The following is a 26,816-nucleotide window of genomic DNA, read 5'->3' on the forward strand; positions in this document are numbered from 1 at the left end:
TTGGAGGATCAGTACTGAGGGAGCGCCGCACTGTCGGAGGGGCAGTACTGAGGGAGTGCTGCACTGTCGGAGGGGCAGTACTAAGGGAATGCCGCACCGTCACAGTGGCAGTACTGAGGGAGCGCTGCACTGTCGGAGGGGCAGTACTGAGGGAGTGCCGCACTGTCGGAGGGGCAATACGGAGGGAGTTTTGCACTGTCGGAGGGGCAGTACTGAGGGAATGTTGTATTGTCGGTGGTGCCCCTGTAACCCGGCGGGCACTAGGACCCTGTGGTGCTCCGGTAACCAGGCGGACACTAGGACACTGCGTTGCCCCCGTAACTCGGCGGCACTAGGACCCTGTGGTGCCCATGTAACCCGGTGGGCATTAGGATCCCGTGCCGCCCGTGTAACCCAGTGGGCACTAGGACCCTGCGGTGCCCCTGTAACCAGGCGAGCACTAGGACCCTGCGCTGTCCTCTATCACCGACGGGCACCAGGACCCTGCGCCGCCCCTGTAATTCGGCGGGCACTAGGACTCCACGGTGCCCCTGTAACCCAGTGGGCACTAGGACCCTACGGTGCCCCTGTAACCCGGCGGGCACTAGGATCCTGTGGTGCCCCCATAACCCGGCGGGCACTAGGACCCTGTGGTGCTCCTGTAACCAGGCGGGCACAAGGACCCTGAGGTTCCCCCATAACCCAACGGGCACTAGAACCCTGTGGTGCCCCTGTAACCCGGCGGGCACTAGGACCCTGTGGTGCCCATGTAACCCAGTGGGCATTAGGATCCCGTGCCGCCCATGTAATCCAGTGGGCACTAGGACCCTGCAGTGCCCCTGTAACTAGGCGAGCACTAGGACCCTACGCTGCCCTCTATCACCGGCAGGCACTAGGACCCTGCGGTGCCCCTGTAACCAGGCGGGCACTAGGACCCTGCGGTGCCCCTGTAACCCAGCAGGCACTAGGACCCTGCGGTGCCCCTGTAACCCAGCAGGCACTAAGACCCTGCGGTGCCCCTGTAACCCAGCAGGCACTGGGACCCTGTGGTGCCCCTTTAACCCGGTGGGCACTAGGTCCCTGCGTGGCCCTGTAACCCGGTGGGCATTAGGACCCTGCGGTGCCCCTGTAACCCAGCAGGCACTAGGACCCTGCGGTGCCCCTGTAACCCAGCGGGCACTGGGACCCTGTGGTGCCCCTTTAACCCGGTGGGCACTAGGACCTTGCGGTGCTCCTGTAACCCAGCAGGCACTAGGACCCTGCGGTGCCCCTGTAACCCGGTGGGCACTAGGTCCCTGTGGTGCCCCTGTAACCAGGCGGGCACTAGAACCCAGAGGTTCCCCCATAACCCGGCGGGCACTAGAACCGTGCGGTGCCCCTGTAACCAGGCGGGCACTAGAACCCTGAGGTTCCCCCATAACCCGGCGGGCACTAGAACCCTGCGGTGCCCCTGTAACAAGGCGGGCACTAGGACCCTGCGGTGCCCCTGTAACCAGGCGGGCACTAGGACCCCGCGCCACCTGCAGCGCTGCCTGAGACACAGAGCAGAGACGATGAGAGCCGGCGAGCGGTGCGGTGCCCCTGTCCCCCTCCTCCTGCTGCTCGCTGCTGCCGGTGCCCGGGCGGCCGAGGTGGCTTTCCGATGCCCCCCGTGCGGCGCCGAGCAGCTGGCGGGCTGCGCGGCACCGGGAGGCTGCACCGAGACGGTGCGGGAGCCGGGCTGCGGCTGCTGCTGGAGCTGTGCCCGGGCTGTGGGCGAGCCGTGCGGTGTGTACACTCCGCGCTGCGGCGCCGGGCTCCGCTGCTACCCCAAGAGCGACACCGAATACCCGCTGCAAGCGCTGGTCCAGGGGCAGGGGCTTTGCGGCAAGCGCAGGGACCTGGAGTACAACCGCTCCCGGGACAGCCACACAGGTAAACACTGCCTCAACTCTTCAACTTACTGTGCAACTATTCAAATAACTTTCCAATCAGTTTCTGATACAAAAATTCTTAAAAGAAGTATATTGAGAAAGTTTATTAAACTTTCTTAAAGTTACTGGAAAAGTTTAATAAAAGTTTGAAAAGTTACATGTTTTCAATCATCAGACTCCCTCACTAAAACAAAGTTCAGAAAGTTTATTAAAGTTACATAAAGTTTACATGTTTTCAATCATCAGACTACCTCACTAAAACAAAGTTCAGAAAGTTTATTAAACTTTCTTAAAATTATTGGAAACATTTAATAAATGTTTAAAAACTTTTTTAAAAAGTTATATAAAGTTGACATGTTTTCACTCACTCACTAACACAAAGTTCAGTAAGTCTATTTAACTTTTTGGGGAAAGTTCATTAAACTTTCCAAACTTTGTTTTGAGTCAGTCTGACATTCGGAATAAATGTAAACTTTTAAAAAATCAGTTTTTCGATCACAAATTCACAAATCAGTGAATTTCATAAACTTTGCGAACAAATTATTTGCCTGTTCTTAGGTCTTGATTACGAAACATCGTTACTGCAAGCGTGAAATTTAAAGGGCAGTGTTTGTGAGAAGTAATTGAGAAGTAATTCACGCCTCCCCATCTGCTACACCTCGTGCATGAAATGTCTTGCCCCAAGCAACAGCTTGCATTTATATGGCGCCTTTAACATAGCGAAACATTGCAAGGCGCTTCCCAGGCAATAGCCCCGTCGTTATTTTGGCGTCCGCGGTCCCTTAAACGAGCTGCACGCGTGCGCGGGTTTTCCTGTTCTAAAGCCGGCAAGCGGCCTGCGCGAGATCCCCGGACCGCGGTGCGGCCGTGCAGCTTAACGGGAACGTTGTTCACGGGAGCGATTATCAGACAAAATTTGACGCCGAGCCACATAAGCAGATATTAGGACAGGTGACCAAAACGCTTGGTCAAAGAGGGAAGTTTGAAACCCGCCTCGCGTTTTGTTTCCAAAGCGCAGAGACACGGGGGTCAGGTGTGACACCGAGTCTCTCTCGTCCGACCACCGAGTCTCTCTCGTCCGACCACCCCTCTCGTTTGTGTTTAGTTTGTGATAATGGGGCGAGAAACTTCTCGTCCTCCATCTCAAAGGTTGTTAGTGACCCCCGTGCGATCCAGCAGTGAAGGAGTTAATCTCGGGGTTATACTACCAAGTGTTTGATTTCCGATTCCGCGCACGCTCCGTCTCCTATTCTTTCAGTGTTCTAAAAAAAAAGACTCCTTGCCTGAAAATTCCCGATAACTTTTTGGGAGGTAGTTTCTCTTCAGTGTGAGTGAATGTCACTGGCCCGAGTCTAGTCTCTAACTGTCTGTGGTTCTTGTGCCATCCTGACTGTCCGTCTGCCCAAACTGCGATGTTGGAATGTGAAAGGTTTTGAATTTTGAATCGGGGACCTTGGTGAATCACCAACTTCCATCAGCCTGGCAATTCTTGCGGTTGGGACTTTGAACTCTGCTGTGGTTTCCTTTTGAGAAACTTCAGATTCTCGCTTTAAATTCCAGCACCTGCTGAAATCGAGTGGACTCAGGATATCCGCACAGGGAGAGGGGGATGGGTAGGGAGCGAGCAAGGGAGGGAGGGAGGAATGAGCATGTGAGGGTGGGAGTAGGGATAGAGGGGGAATTGGGTGAGGGAGGGAGAGAGTGAGAGAGGGAGAGGGTGGGGGAGTGAGGAATGAGCATGTGAGGGTGGGAGTAGGGATAGAGGGGGAATTGGGTGAGGGAGGGAGAGAGTGAGAGAGGGAGAGGGTGGGGGAGTGAGGAATGAGCATGTGAGGGTGGGAGTAGGGATAGAGGGGGAATTGGGTGAGGGAGGGAGAGAGTGAGAGAGGGAGAGGGTGGGGGAGTGAGGAATGAGCATGTGAGGGTGGGAGTAGGGATAGAGGGAGAATGAGGAGAGGGTGGGTGAGAGAGGGAGAGAGTGAGAAAGGGAGAGGGTGAGGGAGGGAGGAATGTAACTTGTGGAGGCTGGAGGTGGGGACCGAGAGAGAGGCTGAGGGAGGGGATGGGGTGTGTGGGTGTGTGGGGGTGGGTGAGGGAGGGAGGGAGTGTGGGAGTGTGTGGGTGTGTGGGGATGGGTGAGGGAGGGAGGGAGAGTGTGGGGGTGGGTGTGGGGGTGAAGGAGTGGGGGGATGTGTGTGTGGATATATGTGTATGGGGGGGGGGGGGTTGGTGAGGGAGGGTGTGTGTGTGTGTGTGTGTGTGTGTTTAGCAGGAGGTGGGTGAAGGAGGGAGGGAGGGAGGGTGTGTGTGTGTGTGGGGGGGGGGGGGGAGGGACCGAGGGTGTGTGTGGGGGTGGGGGAGAGGGAGGGAGGGCGGGGGTGAGGGTGTGTGTTTAGCAGGAGGTGGGTGAAGGAGGGAGGGAGGGAGGGTGTGTGTGTGTGTGTTTAGCAGGAGGTGGGTGAAGGAGGGAGGGAGGGGCCGAGGGTGTGTGCGGGGGTGGGGGAGAGGGAGGGAGGGCGGGGGTGAGGGTGGGTAAGGGCATGTTCCACACAGCCCACCCGATGCCTGTGACGAGGAGATGGGATTCCGGGTGGTGTCGGAGAAGATTTAACGGCCGTTTTTAAAACCAGTACAAAAAAAGCTCTCAGCGAATGGGATTAAAATAATTCCTGGCGTGTGAGAGGAAGGAAGGGGGAGAGAATCAGTGAGCGGGAGAGGGAGACAAAGGGAGAGAGCAATGGATAGAGGGAGGGGGAGTTGGGGCGTGCCGGGGAGCGGGGGCAGGCAGGTCTGGTCTGATTTGTTTCCTTTTCAGTTGAGCAGGCAGAGTGAGATTGTCGGTCACACAACGACCGAGATCGACAGCCGAGAGTGGGGACCTGGGGCTCGGGCTCTGGGTAAATCCCAGTGAGTCTGTGGCGAGACTGAACTGGAACAGAGCTGGCCCATCCCCCGCCCCCCCGGGACACGGCCGCGTGCAATGTACAGGGGTATAAAGACCCTGGAGGAGAATTGCTTGGGACAGACGCTCCCTTGTACAGCTCCCAGACACAAAGGCCCTTTAGAAAGCAGCTATGCTGTGCTGTGTTTTGACCAGGACTGATTCACCAGTCCCAGAATCCCGGATTGTGGCTGGAGAAGGGTCCCTTTTGCTATCCGGATTTGACAGACAGCCAGTCTCGGGCTGGGCTGCTGTTACTGAACGGGCCGATGTTCCGGGGAATTCCCCCAGCCCAGGCACAGCTCATGCTCCCAGCTCGTCGCTCCGACCTCCGACCTGCTCACTTTCCCTCTCAACTTTTCTCTCGTCCCACACTGACTGCATACTCCCCCCGTCCCACACTGACTGTACACTCCCCTCATCCCACACTGACTGCATACTCCCCCCGTCCCACACTGACTGCACACTCCCCTCATCCCACACTCCCCTCGTCCCACACTGACTGCACACTCCCCTCGTCCCACACTGACTGCACACTCCCCTCGTCCCACACTGACTGCACACTCCCCTCGTCCCACACTGACTGCACACTCCCCTCGTCCCACACTCCCCTCGTCCCACACTGACTGCACACTCCCCTCGTCCCACACTCCCCTCGTCCCACACTGACTGCACACTCCCCTCGTCCCACACTGACTGCACACTCCCCTCGTCCCACACTCCCCTCGTCCCACACTGACTGAACACTCCCCTCGTCCCACACTGACTGCATACTCCCCCCGTCCCACACTGACTGTACACTCCCCTCATCCCACACTCCCCTCGTCCCACACTGACTGAACACTCCCCTCGTCCCACACTGACTGAACACTGCCCTCGTCCCACACTCCCCTCGTCCCACACTCCCCTGGTCCCACACTGACTGAACACTCCCCTCGTCCCACACTCCCCTCGTCCCACACTGACTGCATACTCCCCCCGTCCCACACTGACTGTACACTCCCCTCGTCCCACACTCCCCTCGTCCCACACTGACTGCACACTGCCCTCGTCCCACACTCCCCTCGTCCCACACTGACTGAACACTCCCCTCGTCCCACACTCCCCTCGTCCCACACTGACTGCACACTCCCCTTGTCCCACACTGACTGCACACTCCCCTGGTCCCACACGGACTGCACACTCCCCTCGTCCCACACGAACTGCACACTCCCCTCGTCCCACACTGACTGCACACTCCCCCCCCCCCGTCCCACACAGTCTCCCCTCAAACTGTGGGACCCCTCCCCTCTCTCCGTCTCCCCTCAAACTGTGGGACCCCTCCCCTCTCTCCATCTCCCCTCAAACTGTGGGACCCCCTCCCCTCTCTCCATCTCCCCTCAAACTGTAGGACCCCTCCCCTCTCGCTGTCTCCCCTCAATCTGTGGGATCCCTCCCCTCTCTCCATCTCCCCTCAAACTGTGGGACCCCTCCCCTCTCTCCGTCTCCCCTCAATCTGTGGGATCCCTCCCCTCTCTCCATCTCCCCTCAAACTGTGGGACCCCTCCCATCTCTCCATCTCCCCTCAAACTGTAGGACCCCTCCCCTCTCTCCGTCTCCCCTCAAACTGTGGGACCCCTCCCCTCTCTCCATCTCCCCTCAAACTGTGGGACCCCCTCCCCTCTCTCCATCTCCCCTCAAACTGTAGGACCCCTCCCCTCTCTCCGTCTCCCCTCAAACTGTGGGACCCCTCCCCTCTCTCCATCTCCCCTCAAACTGTAGGACCCCTCCACTCTCTCCGTCTCCCCTCAAACTGTGGGACCCCTCCCCTCTCTCCATCTCCCCTCAAACTGTGGGACCCCCTCCCCTCTCTCCATCTCCCTTCAAACTGTAGGACCCCTCCTCTCTCGCTGTCTCCCCTCAATCTGTGGGATCCCTCCCCTCTCTCCATCTCCCCTCAAACTGTGGGACCCCTCCCCTCTCTCCGTCTCCCCTCAATCTGTGGGATCCCTCCCCTCTCTCCATCTCCCCTCAAACTGTGGGACCCCTCCCATCTCTCCATCTCCCCTCAAACTGTAGGACCCCTCCCCTCTCTCCGTCTCCCCTCAAACTGTGGGACCCCTCCCCTCTCTCCGTCTCCCCTCAAACTGTGGGACCCCCTCCCCTCTCTCCATATCCCCTCAAACTGTAGGACCCCTCCCCTCTCTCCGTCTCCCCTCAAACTGTGGGACCCCTCCCCTCTCTCCATCTCCCCTCAAACTGTAGGACCCCTCCCCTCTCTCCGTCTCCCCTCAAGCTGTGGGACCCCTCCGCTCTCTCCATCTCCCCTCAAACTGTGGGACCCCCTCCCCTCTCTCCATCTCCCCTCAAACTGTAGGACCCCTCCCCTCTCGCTGTCTCCCCTCAATCTGTGGGATCCCTCCCCTCTCTCCATCTCCCCTCAAACTGTGGGACCCCTCCCCTCTCTCCATCTCCCCTCAAACTGTAGGACCCCTCCCCTCTCTCCGTCTCCCCTCAATCTATGGGATCCCTCCCCTCTCTCCATCTCCCCTCAAACTGTGGGACCCCTCCCCTCTCTCCATCTCCCCTCAAACTGTAGGACCCCTCCCCTCTCTCCGTCTCCCCTCAAACTGTGAGACCCCTTCCCTCCCGTCTCCCCTCAAACTGTGGGACCCCCTCCCCTCTCTCCGTCTCCCCTCAAACTGTGGGACCCCTCCCCTCTCTCCATCTCCCCTCAAACTGTGGGACCCCCTCCCCTCTCTCCGTCTCCCCTCAAACTGTGGGACCCCCTCCCCTCTCTCCATCTCCCCTCAAACTGTGGGACCCCTCCCCTCTCTCCGTCTCCCCTCAATCTGTGGGATCCCTCCCCTCTCTCCATCTCCCCTCAAACTGTGGGACCCCTCCCATCTCTCCATCTCCCCTCAAACTGTAGGACCCCTCCCCTCTCTCCGTCTCCCCTCAAACTGTGGGACCCCTCCCCTCTCTCCATCTCCCCTCAAACTGTGGGACCCCCTCCCCTCTCTCCATCTCCCCTCAAACTGTAGGACCCCTCCCCTCTCTCCGTCTCCCCTCAAACTGTGGGACCCCTCCCCTCTCTCCATCTCCCCTCAAACTGTAGGACCCCTCCACTCTCTCCGTCTCCCCTCAAACTGTGGGACTCCTCCCCTCTCTCCATCTCCCCTCAAACTGTGGGACCCCCTCCCCTCTCTCCATCTCCCTTCAAACTGTAGGACCCCTCCCCTCTCGCTGTCTCCCCTCAATCTGTGGGATCCCTCCCCTCTCTCCATCTCCCCTCAAACTGTGGGACCCCTCCCCTCTCTCCGTCTCCCCTCAATCTGTGGGATCCCTCCCCTCTCTCCATCTCCCCTCAAACTGTGGGACCCCTCCCATCTCTCCATCTCCCCTCAAACTGTAGGACCCCTCCCCTCTCTCCGTCTCCCCTCAAACTGTGGGACCCCTCCCCTCTCTCCGTCTCCCCTCAAACTGTGGGACCACCTCCCCTCTCTCCATCTCCCCTCAAACTGTGGGACCCCTCCCATCTCTCCATCTCCCCTCAAACTGTAGGACCCCTCCCCTCTCTCCGTCTCCCCTCAAACTGTGGGACCCCTCCCCTCTCTCCGTCTCCCCTCAAACTGTGGGACCACCTCCCCTCTCTCCATCTCCCCTCAAACTGTAGGACCCCTCCCCTCTCTCCGTCTCCCCTCAAACTGTGGGACCCCTCCCCTCTCTCCATCTCCCCTCAAACTGTAGGACCCCTCCCCTCTCTCCGTCTCCCCTCAAGCTGTGGGACCCCTCCCCTCTCTCCATCTCCCCTCAAACTGTGGGACCCCCTCCCCTCTCTCCATCTCCCCTCAAACTGTAGGACCCCTCCCCTCTCGCTGTCTCCCCTCAATCTGTGGGATCCCTCCCCTCTCTCCATCTCCCCTCAAACTGTGGGACCCCTCCCCTCTCTCCATCTCCCCTCAAACTGTAGGACCCCTCCCCTCTCTCCATCTCCCCTCAATCTATGGGATCCCTCCCCTCTCTCCATCTCCCCTCAAACTGTGGGACCCCTCCCCTCTCTCCATCTCCCCTCAAACTGTAGGACCCCTCCCCTCTCTCCGTCTCCCCTCAAACTGTGGGACCCCTTCCCTCCCGTCTCCCCTCAAACTGTGGGACCCCCTCCCCTCTCTCCGTCTCCCCTCAAACTGTGGGACCCCTCCCCTCTCTCCATCTCCCCTCAAACTGTGGGACCCCCTCCCCTCTCTCCGTCTCCCCTCAAACTGTGGGACCCCCTCTCCTCTCTCCATCTCCCCTCAAACTGTAGGACCCCTCCCCTCTCTCCATCTCCCCTCAAACTGTGGGACCCCCTCCCCTCTCTCCATCTTCCCTCAAACTGTGGGATCCCTCCCCTCTCTCCATCTCCCCTCAAACTGTAGGACCCCTCCCCTCTCTCCATCTCCCCTCAAACTGTAGGACCCCTCCCCTCTCTCCATCTCCCCTCAAACTGTGGGACCCCCTCCCCTCTCTCCATCTCCCCTCAAACTGTGGGACCCCCTCCCCTCTCTCCATCTCCCCTCAAACTGTAGGACCCCTCCCCTCTCTCCATCTCCCCTCAAACTGTGGGACCCCCTCCCCTCTCTCCATCTCCCCTCAAACTGTGGGATCCCTCCCCTCTCTCCATCTCCCCTCAAACTGTAGGACCCCTCCCCTCTCTCCATCTCCCCTCAAACTGTGGGATCCCTCCCCTCTCTCCATCTCCCCTCAAACTGTGGGACCCCTCCCCTCTCTCCATCTCCCCTCAAACTGTGGGAACCCCTCCCCTCTCTCCATCTCCCCGCAAACTGTAGGACCCCTCCCCTCTCTCCATCTCCCCTCAAACTGTGGGACCCCCTCCCCTCTCTCCGGCTCCCCTCAAACTGTGGGACCCCCTCCCCTCTCTCCGTCTCCCCTCAAACTGTGGGACCCTTCCCCTCTCTCCGTCTCCCCTCAAACTGTGGGACCCTTCCCCTCTCTCCGTCTCCCTCACAGAAACATAGAAATTCGGTGCAGGAGTAGGCCATTCGGCCCCTCGAGCCTGCACCGCCATTCAATAAGATCATGGCTGATCATTTAACCTCAGTACCCCTTTCCTGCTTTCTCTCCATACCCCTTGATCCCTTTAGCCGTAAGGGCCACATCTAACTCCCTTTTCAATGTATCTAATGAACTGGCCTCAACAACTTTCTGTGGTAGAGAATTCCACAGGTTCACCACTCATTGGGTGAAGAAGTTTCTCCTCAACTCGGTCCTAAATGACTTACCTCTTATCCTGAGACTATGTCCCCTGGTTCTGGAATTCCCCAGCAACGGGAACATTCTTCCTGCATCTAACCTGTCCAATCCCGACAGAATCTTATACGTTTCTATGAGATCCCCTCTCATCCTTCTAAACTCCAATGTATAAAGGCCCAGTTGATCCAGTCTCTCCTCATATGTCAGTCCTGCCATCACGGGAATCAATCTGATGAACCTTCGCTGTACTCCCTCAATAGCAAGAACGTCTTTCCTCAGATTAGGAGACCAAAACTGAACACAATATTCCAGGTGAGGCCTCACTAAGACCCTGTACAACTGTAGTAAGACCTCCCTGCTCCTATACTCAAATCCCCTAGCTATGAAGGCCAACATACCATTTGCCTTCTTCACCGCCTGCTGTACCTGCATGGCAACGTTCAATGACTGATGTAACATGACACCCAGGTCTCGTTGCACCTCCCCTTTTCCTAATCTGTCGCCATTCAGATAATATTCTGTCTTCCTGTTTTTGCCACCAAAGTAGATAACCTCATATTTATCCACATTATACTGCATCTGCCATGCATTTGCCCACTCACCTGTCTTCCTCACAGCTCACACCGCCACCCAGCTTAGTGTCATCTGCAAACTTGGCGATATTACACTCAATTCCTTCATCTAAATCATTAATGTATATCATAAAGAGCTGGGGTCCCAGCACTGAGCCCTGCGGCACTCCACTAGTCACTGCCTGCCATTCTGAAAAGGACCCGTTTATCCCGACTCTCTGCTTCCTGTCTGCCAACCAGTTCTCTATCCACGTCAATACATTACCCCCAATACCAATATGCTTTAATTCAGTCTCCCATCAAACTGTGGGATCCCTCCTCTCCCTCAATCTCCCCTCAAACTGTGGGACCGCTCCCCTCCCTCAGTCTGCCCTCAAACTGTGGGACCCCCCCACCCCACTCTGTTGATCTCTCAGTATGAGAACAGGAACCGACTTGGGTGTGTGCCCTCCTAAAGTTGAATAGCATACCCACTCTCACTGCCCAGACTGATGGGTGATGAATGGGCACTGGGGTGCAGTGGGAGACTGAGCTCCAGAGTGGGGCAAGTGCTTTGGGGCCACAGAATGGCGGGGGGGGGGGCAGCATTAATTGCCGGCAGGGAGGGTAACCTGCGACCACACCTGTTCCCCACAGCCCCGCCAGGACACGGAGAAAGCGCGATCTCTACAGCCGCACACAGACACGGCCATGAGCCAACACTCTTGCTTCTCTCCCTCAGACTAAAACTCGTTTCAGGATGGGTTTGCAAGTAATTGACGGGTAACTTTTCATGTTTTCTCAGTAATGAACCATGTGTTTGGTTCACTGACAGACCTACAACATCCATGGGCACACAGCAGCTCGGACACAGAAAGCGATCCAGCACTTTGTCTTTCCACATACGGTGTTCTTTCTCCTCTCACTGGGGTACAGTCCCACACACACTGACTCTCACTGGGGTACAGTCCCACACACACTGACTCTCACTGGGGTACAGTCCCACACACACTGACTCTCACTGGGGTACAGTCCCACACACACTGACTCTCACTGGGGTACAGTTCCATACACACTGACTCTCACTGGGGTACAGTCCCACACACACTGACTCTCACTGGGGTACAGTTCCACACACACTGACTCTCACTGGGGTACAGTCCCACACACACTGACTCTCACTGGGGTACAGGTCCCACACACACTGACTCTCACTGGGGTACAGTCCCACACACACTGACACTCACTGGGGTACAGTCCCACACACACTGACTCTCACTGGGGTACAGTCCCACACACACTGACTCTCACTGGGGTACAGTCCCACACACACTGACTCTCACTGGGATACAGTCCCACACACTCTGTGCTGTTTACTGGCACCCTGAGTGAGCTCCCCAGCCGGAGCTAAATGTTCTTTTCGGAAGTGGGCTGCAGTTTAACGGAGAGCCAGTGAAGCTCCAGCTGTACAGCTCCTGGATCAGACCTGGTCTGGAGCCACACCTCGCTTCTCCACCATTCACAAAGACCTTGGCTGATCTGTGTCTCAACCCCATTTTCGCTCCTTGCTCCATACCCCTTGATACCCGTAACCAACAAATCTGTCGATTTGCCGTCTCCGTAACATCGCCCGTCTCCGCCCCTGCCTCAGCTCATCCGCTGCTGAAACCCTCACCTGTGCCTTTGTTATCTCTAGACTTGATTATTCCAACGCACTCCTGGCCGGCCTCCCACATTCTACCCGACGTAAACTAGAGGTGATCCAAAACCTGGCTGTCCCGTGTCCTAACTCACACCCAGTCCCGCTCACCCATCACCCCCTGTGCCCCGTGTCCTAACTCACACCCAGTCCCGCTCACCCATCACCCCCTGTGCCCCGTGTCCTAACTCACACCCAGTCCCGCTCACCCATCACACCCTGTGCCCCGTGTCCTAACTCGCACCCAGTCCCGCTCACCCATCACCCCCTGTGCCCCGTGTTCTAACTCACACCCAGTCCCGCTCACCCATCACCCCCTGTGCCCCGTGTCCTAACTCACACCCAGTCCAGCTCACCCATCACCCCCTGTGCTCACTGCCGCGTGTCCTAACTCACACCAAGTCCCACTCACCCATCACCCCCTGTGCTCGCTGCCCCGTGTCCTAACTCACACCCAGTCCCGCTCACCCATCACCCCCTGTGCTCACTGCCCCGTGTCCTAACTCACACCGAGTCCCACTCACCCATCACCCACTGTGCTCACTGCCCCCGTGCCCTAACTCACACCGAGTCCCGCTCACCCATCACCCCCTGTGCCCCGTGCCCTAACTCACACCGAGTCCCACTCACCCATCACCCCCTGTGCTCGCTGCCACGTGTCCTAACTCACACCGAGTCCCACTCACCCATCACGCCCTGTGCCCCGTGTCCTAACTCGCACCCAGTCCCACTCACCCATCAACCCCTGTGCCCCGTGTCCTAACTCACACCAAGTCCCGCTCACCCATCACCCCCTGTGCCCCGTGTCCTAACTCACACCGAGTCTCGCTCACCCATCACCCCCTGTGCCCCGTGTCCTAACTCACACCGAGTCCCACTCACCCATCACCCCCTGTGCTCACTGCCCCGTGTCCTAACTCACACCCAGTCCCACTCACCCATCACCCCCTGTGCTCACTGCCCCGTGTCCTAACTCGCACCGAGTCCCGCTCACCCATCACCCCCTGTGCTCACTGCCCCGTGTCCTAACTCACACCGAGTCTCGCTCACCCATCACCCCCTGTGCTCACTGACCCGTGTCCTAACTCACACCAAGTCCCACTCACCCATCACCCCCTGTGCTCGCTGCCAAGTGTCCTAACTCACACCCAGTCCCGCTCACCCATCACCCCCTGTGCTCACTGCCCCGTGTCCTAACTCACACCGAGTCCCACTCACCCATCACCCACTGTGCTCACTGCCCCCGTGCCCTAACTCACACCGAGTCCCGCTCACCCATCACCCCCTGTGCCCCGTGCCCTAACTCACACCGAGTCCCACTCACCCATCACCCCCTGTGCTCGCTGCCACGTGTCCTAACTCACACCGAGTCCCACTCACCCATCACCCCCTGTGCTCACTGACCCGTGTCCTAACTCACACCAAGTCCCACTCACCCATCACCCCCTGTGCTCGCTGCCAAGTGTCCTAACTCACACCCAGTCCCGCTCACCCATCACCCCCTGTGCTCACTGCCCCGTGTCCTAACTCACACCGAGTCCCACTCACCCATCACCCACTGTGCTCACTGCCCCCGTGCCCTAACTCACACCGAGTCCCGCTCACCCATCACCCCCTGTGCCCCGTGCCCTAACTCACACCGAGTCCCACTCACCCATCACCCCCTGTGCTCGCTGCCACGTGTCCTAACTCACACCGAGTCCCACTCACCCATCACCCCCTGTGGCCCGTGTCGTAACTCGCACCCAGTCCCACTCACCCATCAACCCCTGTGCCCCGTGTCCTAACTCACACCAAGTCCCGCTCACCCATCACCCTCTGTGCCCCGTGTCCTAACTCACACCGAGTCTCGCTCACCCATCACCCCCTGTGCCCCGTGTCCTAACTCACACCGAGTCCCACTCACCCATCACCCCCTGTGCTCACTGCCCCGTGTCCTAACTCACACCCAGTCCCACTCACCCATCACCCCCTGTGCTCACTGCCCCGTGTCCTAACTCGCACCGAGTCCCGCTCACCCATCACCCCCTGTGCTCACTGCCCCGTGTCCTAACTCACACCGAGTCTCGCTCACCCATCACCCCCTGTACTCACTGCCCCGTGTCCTAACTCGCACCGAGTCCCACTCACCCATCACACCCTGTGTCCCGTGTCCTAACTCACACCGAGTCCCGCTCACCCATCACCCCTTGTGCCCTGTGTCCTAACTCGCACCGAGTCTCGCTCACCCATCACCCCCTGTGCTCACTGCCCCGTGTCCTAACTCACACCCAGTCCCGCTCACCCATCACCCCCTGTGCCCCGTGTCCTAACTCGCACCGAGTCCCGCTCACCCATCACCCCCTGTGCCCCGTGTCCTAACTCACACCGAGTCTCGCTCACCCATCACCCCCTGTGCTCACTGCCCCGTATCCTAACTCACACCCAGTCTCGCTCACCCATCACCCCCTGTGCTCACTGACCCGTGTCCTAACTCGCACCGAGTCTCGCTCACCCATCACCCCCTGTGCTCATTGACCCGTGTCCTAACTCACACCCAGTCCCGCTCACCCATCACCCCCTGTGCCCCGTGTCCTAACTCGCACCAAGTCCTACTCACCCATCTCCCCCTGTGCTCACTGACCCATGTCCTAACTCACACCCAGTCCCGCTCACCCATCACCCCCTGTGCCCCGTGTCCTAACTCACACCCAGTCTCGCTCACCCATCACCCCCTGTGCTCACTGACCCGTGTCCTAACTCACACCGAGTCTCGCTCACCCATCACCCGCTGTGCTCACTGCCCCGTGTCCTAACTCACACCGAGTCCCGCTCACCCATCACCCCCTGTGCTCACTGCCCCGTGTCCTAACTCGCACCGAGTCTCGCTCACCCATCACCCGCTGTGCTCACTGCCCCGTGACCTAACTCGCACCGAGTCCCGCTCACCCATCACCCACTGTGCTCACTGCCCCGTGTCCCAACTCACACCGAGTCCCGCTCACCCATCACCCCCTGTGCTCACTGACCCGTGTCCTAACTCACACCGAGTCCCACTCACCCATCACCCCCTGTGCTCGCTGCCCCGTGTCCTAACTCACACCGAGTCCCACTCACCCATCACCCCCTGTGCTCCGTGTCCTAACTCACACCAAGTCCCGCTCACCCATCACCCCCTGTGCCCCGTGTCCTAACTCACACCGAGTCTCGCTCACCCATCACCCCCTGTGCCCCGTGTCCTAACTCGCACCGAGTCCCGCTCACCCATCACCCCCTGTGCCCCGTGTCCTAACTCACACCGCGTCTCGCTCACCCATCACCCCCTGTGCTCACTGCCCCGTGTCCTAACTCACACCCAGTCTCGCTCACCCATCACCCCCTGTGCTCACTGCCCCGTGTCCTAACTCGCAGCGAGTTTCGCTCACCCATCACCCCCTGTGCTCACTGACCCGTGTCCTAACTCACACCCAGTCCCGCTCACCCATCACCCCCTGTGCCCCGTGTCCTAACTCGCACCAAGTCCTACTCACCCATCACCCCCTGTGCTCACTGACCCGTGTCCTAACTCACACCCAGCCCCGCTCACCCATCACCCGCTGTGCCCCGTGTCCTAACTCGCACCGAGTCCCGCTCACCCATCACCCCCTGTGCCCCATGTCCTAACTCGCACCGAGTCCCGCTCACCCATCACCCCCTGTGCCCCGTGTCCTAACTCACACCGAGTCCCGCTCACCCATCACCCCCTGTGCTCACTGCCCCGTGTCCTAACTCACACCCAGTCTCGCTCACCCATCACCCCCTGTGCTCACTGCCCCGTGTCCTAACTCGCACCGAGTCTCGCTCACCCATCACCCCCTGTGCTCACTGCCCCGTGTCCTAACTCACACCCAGTCTCGCTCACCCATCACCCCCTGTGCTCACTGCCCCGTGTCCTAACTCACACCCAGTCTCGCTCACCCATCACCCCCTGTGCTTACTGCCCTGTGTCCTAACTCACACCCAGTCCCGCTCACCCATCACCCCCTGTGCCCCGTGTCCTAACTCGCACCGAGTCCCGCTCACCCATCACCCCCTGTGCCCCGTGTCCTAACTCGCACTGAGACCCGCTCACCCATCCCCCCCTGTGCCCCGTGTCCTAACTCACACCGAGTCTCGCTCACCCATCACCCGCTGTGCTCACTGCCCCGTGTCCTAACTCACACCCAGTCTCGCTCACCCTTCACCCCCTGTGCTCACTGCCCCGTGTCCTAACTCGCACCGAGTCTCACTCACCCATCACCCCCTGTGCTCACTGACCCATGTCCTAACTCACACCCAGTCCCGCTCACCCATCACCCTCTGTGCCCCGTGTCCTAACTCGCACCAAGTCCTACTCACCGATCACCCCCTGTGCTCACTGACCCGTGTCCGAACTCACACCCAGTCTCGCTCACCCATCACCCCCTGTGCTCACTGCCCCGTGTCCTAACTCGCACCGAGTCTCGCTCACCCATCACCCCCTGTGCTCACTGCCCCGTGTCCTAACTCACACCGAGTCTCGCTCACCCATCACCCCCTGTGCTCACTGGCCCGTGTCCTAACTCGCACCGAGTCTCGCTCACCCATCACCCCCTGTGCTCACTGACCCGTGTCCTAACTCACACCGAATCCCGCTCACCCATCACCCCCTGTGCTCACTGACCCGTGTCCTAACTCACACCGAGTCCCACTCACCCATCACCCGCTGTGCTCACTGCCCCGTGTCCTAACTCACACCGAGTCCCGCTCACCCATCACCCGCTTTGCTCGTTGCCCCGTGTCCTAACTCGCACCGGGTCTCGCTCACCCATCACCCCCTGTGCCCCGTGTCCTAACTCACACCGAGTCCCGCTCACCCATCACCCCCTGTGCTCACTGCCCCGTGTCCTAACTCACACCGAGTCTCGCTCACCCATCACCCCCTGTGCCCCGTGTCCTAACTCACACCGAGTCCCGGTCACCCATCACCCGCTGTGCTCACTGCCCCGTGTCCTAACTCACACCGAGTCTCGCTCACCCATCACCCCCTGTGCCCCGTGTCCTAACTCACACCGAGTCCCGCTCACCCATCACCCGCTGTGCTCACTGCCCCGTGTCCTAACTCACACCGAGTCCCGCTCACCCATCACCCGCTTTGCTCGTTGCCCCGTGTCCTAACTCGCACCGAGTCTCGCTCACCCATCACCCCCTGTGCCCCGTGTCCTAATTCACACCGAGTCCCGCTCACCCATCACCCCCTGTGCTCACTGCCCCGTGTCCTAACTCGCACCGAATCTCGCTCACCCATCACTCCCTGTGCCCCGTGTCCTAACTCACACCGAGTCCCGGTCACCCATCACCCGCTGTGCTCACTGCCCCGTGTCCTAACTCACACCGAGTCTCGCTCACCATCACCCTCTGTGCTCACTGCCCCGTGTCCTAACTCACACCGAGTCTCGCTCACCCATCACCCACTGTGCTCACTGCCCCGTGTCCTAACTCACACCCAGTCTCGCTCACCCTTCACCCCCTGTGCTCACTGCCCCGTGTCCTAACTCGCACCGAGTCCCACTCACCCATCACACCCTGTGCCCCGTGTCCTAACTCACACCGAGTCCCGCTCACCCATCACCCCCTGTGTCCTGTGTCCTAACTCGCACCGAGTCTCGCTCACCCATCACCCCCTGTGTTCACTGCCCCGTGTCCTAACTCACACCCAGTCCCGCTCACCCATCACCCCCTGTGCCCCGTGTCCTAACTCGCACCGAGTCCCGCTCACCCATCACCCCCTGTGCCCCGTGTCCTAACTCACACCGAGTCTCGCTCACCCATCACCCCCTGTGCTCACTGCCCCGTGTCCTAACTCACACCCAGTCCCACTCACCCATCACCCCCTGTGCTCACTGCCCCGTATCCTAACTCACACCCAGTCTCGCTCACCCATCACCCCCTGTGCTCACTGACCCGTGTCCTAACTCGCACCGAGTCTCGCTCACCCATCACCCCCTGTGCTCATTGACCCGTGTCCTAACTCACACCCAGTCCCGCTCACCCATCACCCCCTGTGCCCCGTGTCCTAACTCGCACCAAGTCCTACTCACCCATCTCCCCCTGTGCTCACTGACCCGTGTCCTAACTCACACCCAGTCCCGCTCACCCATCACCCCCTGTGCCCCGTGTCCTAACTCACACCCAGTCTCGCTCACCCATCACCCCCTGTGCTCACTGACCCGTGTCCTAACTCTCACCGAGTCTCGCTCACCCATCACCCGCTGTGCTCACTGCCCCGTGTCCTAACTCACACCGAGTCCCGCTCACCCATCACCCCCTGTGCTCACTGCCCCGTGTCCTAACTCGCACCGAGTCTCGCTCACCCATCACCCGCTGTGCTCACTGCCCCGTGACCTAACTCGCACCGAGTCCCGCTCACCCATCACCCACTGTGCTCACTGCCCCGTGTCCCAACTCACACCGAGTCCCGCTCACCCATCACCCCCTGTGCTCACTGACCCGTGTCCTAACTCACACCGAGTCCCACTCACCCATCACCCCCTGTGCTCGCTGCCCCGTGTCCTAACTCACACCGAGTCCCACTCACCCATCACCCCCTGTGCTCCGTGTCCTAACTCACACCAAGTCCCGCTCACCCATCACCCCCTGTGCCCCGTGTCCTAACTCACACCGAGTCTCGCTCACCCATCACCCCCTGTGCCCCGTGTCCTAACTCGCACCGAGTCCCGCTCACCCATCACCCCCTGTGCCCCGTGTCCTAACTCACACCCAGTCTCGCTCACCCATCACTCCCTGTGCTCACTGCCCCGTGTCCTAACTCACACCCAGTCTCGCTCACCCATCACCCCCTGTGCTCACTGCCCCGTGTCCTAACTCGCAGCGAGTTTCGCTCACCCATCACCCCCTGTGCTCACTGACCCGTGTCCGAACTCACACCCAGTCCCGCTCACCCATCACCCCCTGTGCCCCGTGTCCTAACTCGCACCAAGTCCTACTCACTCATCACCCCCTGTGCTCACTGACCCGTGTCCTAACTCACACCCAGTCCCGCTCACCCATCACCCGCTGTGCCCCGTGTCCTAACTCGCACCGAGTCCCGCTCACCCATCACCCCCTGTGCCCCATGTCCTAACTCGCACCGAGTCCCGCTCACCCATCACCCCCTGTGCCCCGTGTCCTAACTCACACCGAGTCCCGCTCACCCATCACCCCCTGTGCTCACTGCCCCGTGTCCTAACTCACACCCAGTCTCGCTCACCCATCACCCCCTGTGCTCACTGCCCCGTGTCCTAACTCGCACCGAGTCTCGCTCACCCATCACCCCCTGTGCTCACTGCCCCGTGTCCTAACTCACACCCAGTCTCGCTCACCCATCACTCCCTGTGCTCACTGCCCCGTGTCCTAACTCACACCGAGTCCCGCTCACCCATCACCCCCTGTGCTCACTGCCCCGTGTCCTAACTCACACCGAGTCCCGCTCACCCATCACCCCCTGTGCTCACTGCCCCGTGTCCTAACTCACACCGAGTCTCGCTCACCCATCACCCACTGTGCTCACTGGCCCGTGTCCTAACTCACACCGAGTCTCGCTCACCCATCACCCCCTGTGCTCACTGCCCCGTGTCCTAACTCACACCGAGTCTCGCTCACCCATCACCCCCTGTGCTCACTGCCCCGTGTCCTAACTCACACCGAGTCTCGCTCACCCATCACCCACTGTGCTCACTGCCCCGTGTCCTAACTCACACCCAGTCTCGCTCACCCTTCACCCCCTGTGCTCACTGCCCCGTGTCCTAACTCGCACCGAGTCCCACTCACCCATCACACCCTGTGCCCCGTGTCCTAACTCACACCGAGTCCCGCTCACCCATCACCCCCTGTGTCCTGTGTCCTAACTCGCACCGAGTCTCGCTCACCCATCACCCCCTGTGTTCACTGCCCCGTGTCCTAACTCACACCCAGTCCCGCTCACCCATCACCCCCTGTGCCCCGTGTCCTAACTCGCACCGAGTCCCGCTCACCCATCACCCCCTGTGCCCCGTGTCCTAACTCACACCGAGTCTCGCTCACCCATCACCCCCTGTGCTCACTGCCCCGTGTCCTAACTCACACCCAGTCCCACTCACCCATCACCCCCTGTGCTCACTGCCCCGTATCCTAACTCACACCCAGTCTCGCTCACCCATCACCCCCTGTGCTCACTGACCCGTGTCCTAACTCGCACCGAGTCTCGCTCACCCATCACCCCCTGTGCTCATTGACCCGTGTCCTAACTCACACCCAGTCCCGCTCACCCATCACCCCCTGTGCCCCGTGTCCTAACTCGCACCAAGTCCTACTCACCCATCTCCCCCTGTGCTCACTGACCCGTGTCCTAACTCACACCCAGTCCCGCTCACCCATCACCCCCTGTGCCCCGTGTCCTAACTCACACCCAGTCTCGCTCACCCATCACCCCCTGTGCTCACTGACCCGTGTCCTAACTCTCACCGAGTCTCGCTCACCCATCACCCGCTGTGCTCACTGCCCCGTGTCCTAACTCACACCGAGTCCCGCTCACCCATCACCCCCTGTGCTCACTGCCCCGTGTCCTAACTCGCACCGAGTCTCGCTCACCCATCACCCGCTGTGCTCACTGCCCCGTGACCTAACTCGCACCGAGTCCCGCTCACCCATCACCCACTGTGCTCACTGCCCCGTGTCCCAACTCACACCGAGTCCCGCTCACCCATCACCCCCTGTGCTCACTGACCCGTGTCCTAACTCACACCGAGTCCCACTCACCCATCACCCCCTGTGCTCGCTGCCCCGTGTCCTAACTCACACCGAGTCCCACTCACCCATCACCCCCTGTGCTCCGTGTCCTAACTCACACCAAGTCCCGCTCACCCATCACCCCCTGTGCCCCGTGTCCTAACTCACACCGAGTCTCGCTCACCCATCACCCCCTGTGCCCCGTGTCCTAACTCGCACCGAGTCCCGCTCACCCATCACCCCCTGTGCCCCGTGTCCTAACTCACACCCAGTCTCGCTCACCCATCACTCCCTGTGCTCACTGCCCCGTGTCCTAACTCACACCCAGTCTCGCTCACCCATCACCCCCTGTGCTCACTGCCCCGTGTCCTAACTCGCAGCGAGTTTCGCTCACCCATCACCCCCTGTGCTCACTGACCCGTGTCCGAACTCACACCCAGTCCCGCTCACCCATCACCCCCTGTGCCCCGTGTCCTAACTCGCACCAAGTCCTACTCACTCATCACCCCCTGTGCTCACTGACCCGTGTCCTAACTCACACCCAGTCCCGCTCACCCATCACCCGCTGTGCCCCGTGTCCTAACTCGCACCGAGTCCCGCTCACCCATCACCCCCTGTGCCCCATGTCCTAACTCGCACCGAGTCCCGCTCACCCATCACCCCCTGTGCCCCGTGTCCTAACTCACACCGAGTCCCGCTCACCCATCACCCCCTGTGCTCACTGCCCCGTGTCCTAACTCACACCCAGTCTCGCTCACCCATCACCCCCTGTGCTCACTGCCCCGTGTCCTAACTCGCACCGAGTCTCGCTCACCCATCACCCCCTGTGCTCACTGCCCCGTGTCCTAACTCACACCCAGTCTCGCTCACCCATCACTCCCTGTGCTCACTGCCCCGTGTCCTAACTCACACCGAGTCCCGCTCACCCATCACCCCCTGTGCTCACTGCCCCGTGTCCTAACTCACACCGAGTCCCGCTCACCCATCACCCCCTGTGCTCACTGCCCCGTGTCCTAACTCACACCGAGTCTCGCTCACCCATCACCCACTGTGCTCACTGGCCCGTGTCCTAACTCACACCGAGTCTCGCTCACCCATCACCCCCTGTGCTCACTGCCCCGTGTCCTAACTCGCACCGAGTCCCACTCACCCATCACCCCCTGTGCCCTGTGTCCTAACTCGCACCGAGTCTCGCTCACCCATCACCCCCTGTGCTCACTGCCCTGTGTCCTAACTCACACCCAGTCCCGCTCACCCATCACCCCCTGTGCCCCGTGTCCTAACTCGCACCGAGTCCCGCTCACCCATCACCCCCTGTGCCCCGTGTCCTAACTCGCACTGAGTCCCGCTCACCCATCCCCCCCTGTGCCCCGTGTCCTAACTCACACCGAGTCTCGCTCACCCATCACCCGCTGTGCTCACTGCCCCGTGTCCTAACTCACACCCAGTCTCGCTCACCCTTCACCACCTGTGCTCACTGCCCCGTGTCCTAACTCACACCCAGTCCCGCTCACCCATCACCCTCTGTGCCCCGTGTCCTAACTCGCACCATGTCCTACTCACCGATCACCCCCTGTGCTCACTGACCCGTGTCCTAACTCACACCCAGTCTCGCTCACCCATCACCCCCTGTGCTCACTGGCCCGTGTCCTAACTCGCACCGAGTCTCGCTCACCCATCACCCCCTGTGCTCACTGACCCGTGTCCTAACTCACACCAAGTCCCGCTCACCCATCATCCCCTGTGCTCACTGACCCGTGTCCTAACTCACACCGAGTCCCGCTCACCCATCACCCCCTGTGCTCACTGACCCGTGTCCTAACTCACACCGAGTCCCACTCACCCATCACCCGCTGTGCTCACTGCCCCGTGTCCTAACTCACACCGAGTCCCGCTCACCCATCACCCGCTTTGCTCGTTGCCCCGTGTCCTAACTCGCACCGAGTCTCGCTCACCCATCACCCCCTGTGCCCCGTGTCCTAACTCACACCGAGTCCCGCTCACCCATCACCCCCTGTTCTCACTGCCCCGTGTCCTAACTCGCACCGAGTCTCGCTCACCCATCACCCCCTGTGCCCCGTGTCCTAACTCACACCGAGTCCCGGTCACCCATCACCCGCTGTGCTCACTGCCCCGTGTCCTAACTCACACCGAGTCTCGCTCACCATCACCCTCTGTGCTCACTGCCCCGTGTCCTAACTCACACCGAGTCTCGCTCACCCATCACCCCCTGTGCTCACTGACCCGTGTCCTAACTCACACCGAGTCCCGCTCACCCATCACCCCCTGTGCTCACTGACCCGTGTCCTAACTCACACCGAGTCCCGCTCACCCATCACCCGCTGTGCTCACTGCCCCGTGTCCTAACTCTCACCGAGTCCCGCTCACCCATCACCCGCTTTGCTCGCTGCCCCGTGTCCTAACTCGCACCGAGTCTCGCTCATTCATCACCCCCTGTGCCCCGTGTCCTAACTCACACCGAGTCCCGCTCACCCATCACCCCCTGTGCTCACTGCCCCGTGTCCTAACTCACACCCAGTCCCACTCACCCATCACCCTCTGTGCTCACTGCCCCGTGTCCTAACTCGCACCGAGTCCCGCTCACCCATCACCCCCTGTGCTCACTGCCCCGTGTCCTAACTCACACCGAGTCTCGCTCACCCATCACCCCCTGTGCTCACTGCCCCGTGTCCTAACTCGCACCGAGTCCCACTCACTCATCACACCCTGTGCCCCGTGTCCTAACTCACACCGAGTCCCGCTCACCCATCACCCCCTGTGCCCTGTGTCCTAACTCGCACCGAGTCTCGCTCACCCATCACCCGCTGTGCTCACTGCCCCGTGTCCTAACTCACACCCAGTCCCGCTCACCCATCACCCCCTGTGCCCCGTGTCCTAACTCGCACCGAGTCCCGCTCACCCATCACCCCCTGTGCCCCGTGTCCTAACTCGCACCGAGTCCCGCTCACCCATCACCCCCTGTGCCCCGTGTCCTAACTCACACCGGGTCTCGCTCACCCATCACCCGCTGTGCTCACTGCCCCGTGTCCTAACTCACACCCAGTCTCGCTCACCCTTCACCCCCTGTGCTCACTGCCCCGTGTCCTAACTCGCACCGAGTCTCACTCACCCATCACCCCCTGTGCTCACTGACCCATATCCTAACTCACACCCAGTCCCGCTCACCCATCACCCTCTGTGCCCCGTGTCCTAACTCGCACCAAGTCCTACTCACCCATCACCCCCTGTGCTCACTGACCCGTGTCCTAACTCACACCCAGTCCCGCTCACCCATCACCCCCTGTGCCCCGTGTCCTAACTCACACCCAGTCTCGCTCACCCATCACCCCCTGTGCTCACTGCCCCGTGTCCTAACTCACACCGAGTCTCGCTCACCCATCACCCCCTGTGCTCACTGGCCCGTGTCCTAACTCGCACCGAGTCTCGCTCACCCATCACCCCCTGTGCTCACTGACCCGTGTCCTAACTCACACCGAGTCCCGCTCACCCATCATCCCCTGTGCTCACTGACCCGTGTCCTAACTCACACCGAGTCCCGCTCACCCATCACGCCCTGTGCTCACTGCCCCGTGTCCTAACTCACACCGAGTCCCGCTCACCCATCACCCGCTGTGCTCACTGACCCGTGTCCTAACTCACACCGAGTCCCGCTCACCCATCACCCCCTGTGCTCACTGACCCGTGTCCTAACTCACACCGAGTCTCGCTCACCCATCACCCCCTGTGCTCACTGGCCCGTGTCCTAACTCGCACCGAGTCTCGCTCACCCATCACCCCCTGTGCTCACTGACCCGTGTCCTAACTCACACCGAGTCCCGCTCACCCATCACCCCCTGTGCTCACTGCCCCGTGTCCTAACTCGCACCGAGTCTCGCTCACCCATCACCCCCTGTGTCCCGTGTCCTAACTCACACCAGGTCTCGCTCACCCATCACCCGCTTTGCTCGCTGCCCCGTGTCCTAACTCGCACCGAGTCTCGCTCACCCATCACCCCCTGTGCCCCGTGTCCTAACTCACACCAGGTCTCGCTCACCCATCACTCCCTGTGCTCACTGCCCCGTGTCCTAACTCACACCGAGTCCCGCTCAGCCATCACCCCCTGTGCTCACTGCCCCGTGTCCTAACTCACACCGAGTCCCGCTCACCCATCACCCCCTGTGCTCACTGCCCCGTGTCCTAACTCACACCGAGTCTCGCTCACCCATCACCCCCTGTGCTCACAGCCCCGTGTCCTAACTCACACCGAGTCTCGCTCACCCATCACCCCCTGTGCTCACTGACCCGTGTCCTAACTCTCACCGAGTCCTGCTCACCCATCATCCCCTGTGCTCACTGACTCGTGTCCTAACTCACACCGAGTCCCGCTCACCCATCACCCACTGTGCTCACTGACCTGTGTCCTAACTCACACCGAGTCCCGCTCACCCATCACCCGCTGTGCTCACTGCCCCGTGTCCTAACTCACACCGAGTCCCGCTCACCCATCACCCGCTTTGCTCGCTGCCCCGTGTCCTAACTCGCACCGAGTCTCGCTCACCCATCACCCCCTGTGCCCCGTGTCCTAACTCACACCGATTCCCGCTCACCCATCACCCCCTGTGCTCACTGCCCTGTGTCCTAACTCGCACCGAGTCTCGCTCACCCATTACCCCCTGTGCCCCGTGTCCTAACTCACACCGAGTCCCGCTCACCCATCACCCCCTGTGCTCACTGCCCCGTGTCCTAACTCACACCGAGTCCCGCTCACCCATCACCCCCTGTGCTCACTGACCCGTGTCCTAACTCACACCGAGTCCCGCTCACCCATCATCCCCTGTACTCACTGCCCCGTGTCCTAACTCACACCGAGTCCCACTCACCCATCACACCCTGTGCTCACTGACCCGTGTCCTAACTCACACCGAGTCCCGCTCACCCATCACCCCCTGTGCTCACTGCCCCGTGTCCTAACTCACACCCAGTCCCGCTCACTCATCACCCCCTGTGCTCACTGACCCGTGTCCTAACTCACACCGAGTTCTGCTCACCCATCACCCCCTGTGCTCACTGACCCGTGACCTAACTCACGCCGAGTCTCGCTCACCCATCACCCCCTGTGCTCACTGCCCCGTGTTCTAACTCACACCGAGTCTCGCTCACCCATCACCCCCTGTGCTCACTGCCCCGTGTCCTAACTCGCACCAAGTCCCGTTCACCCATCACCCCCTGTGCTCACTGACCCGTGTCCTAACTCTCACCGAGTCTCGCTCACCCATCACCCCCTGTGCTCACTGACCCGTGTCCTAACTCACACCGAGTCCCGCTCACCCATCACCCCCTGTGCTCACTGACCTGTGTCCTAACTCACACCGAGTCCCGCTCACCCATCACCCGCTTTGCTCGCTGCCCCGTGTCCTAACTCGCACCGAGTCCCGCTCACCCATCACCCGCTGTGCTCACTGCCCCGTGTCCTAACTCGCACCAAGTCCCACTCACCCATCACCCCCTGTGCTCACTGCCTCGTGTCCTAACTCACACCGAGTCCCGCTCACCCATCACCCCCTGTGCTCACTGACCCGTGTCCTAACTCACACCGAGTCCCGCTCACCCATCACTCCCTGTGCTCACTGACCCGTGTCCTAACTCACACCAAGTTCCGCTCACCCATCACACCCTGTGCTCACTGACCCGTGTCCTAACTCGCACCGAGTCTCACTCACCCATCACCCCCTGTGCTCACTGACCCATGTCCTAACTCA

General features: G+C 60.5%; 1 protein-coding gene across 1 annotated transcript in view; it reads left to right on the top strand.

The window, feature by feature from the left end:
- Positions 1–1,532: 1,532 nt before the first annotated feature.
- igfbp2a (insulin-like growth factor binding protein 2a) overlaps positions 1,533–26,816 on the top strand; it is a 129,246-nt gene continuing 103,962 nt past the window's right edge. The window contains exon 1 of the mRNA XM_070877014.1: positions 1,533–1,893. Within this exon, the coding sequence (XP_070733115.1) occupies positions 1,533–1,893 (361 nt within the window). The remainder of the gene's footprint in view (positions 1,894–26,816) is intronic.

The sequence above is a fragment of the Pristiophorus japonicus genome, chromosome 3 (genome assembly GCF_044704955.1).
Source record: "Pristiophorus japonicus isolate sPriJap1 chromosome 3, sPriJap1.hap1, whole genome shotgun sequence".
NCBI lineage: Eukaryota > Metazoa > Chordata > Chondrichthyes > Pristiophoridae > Pristiophorus > Pristiophorus japonicus.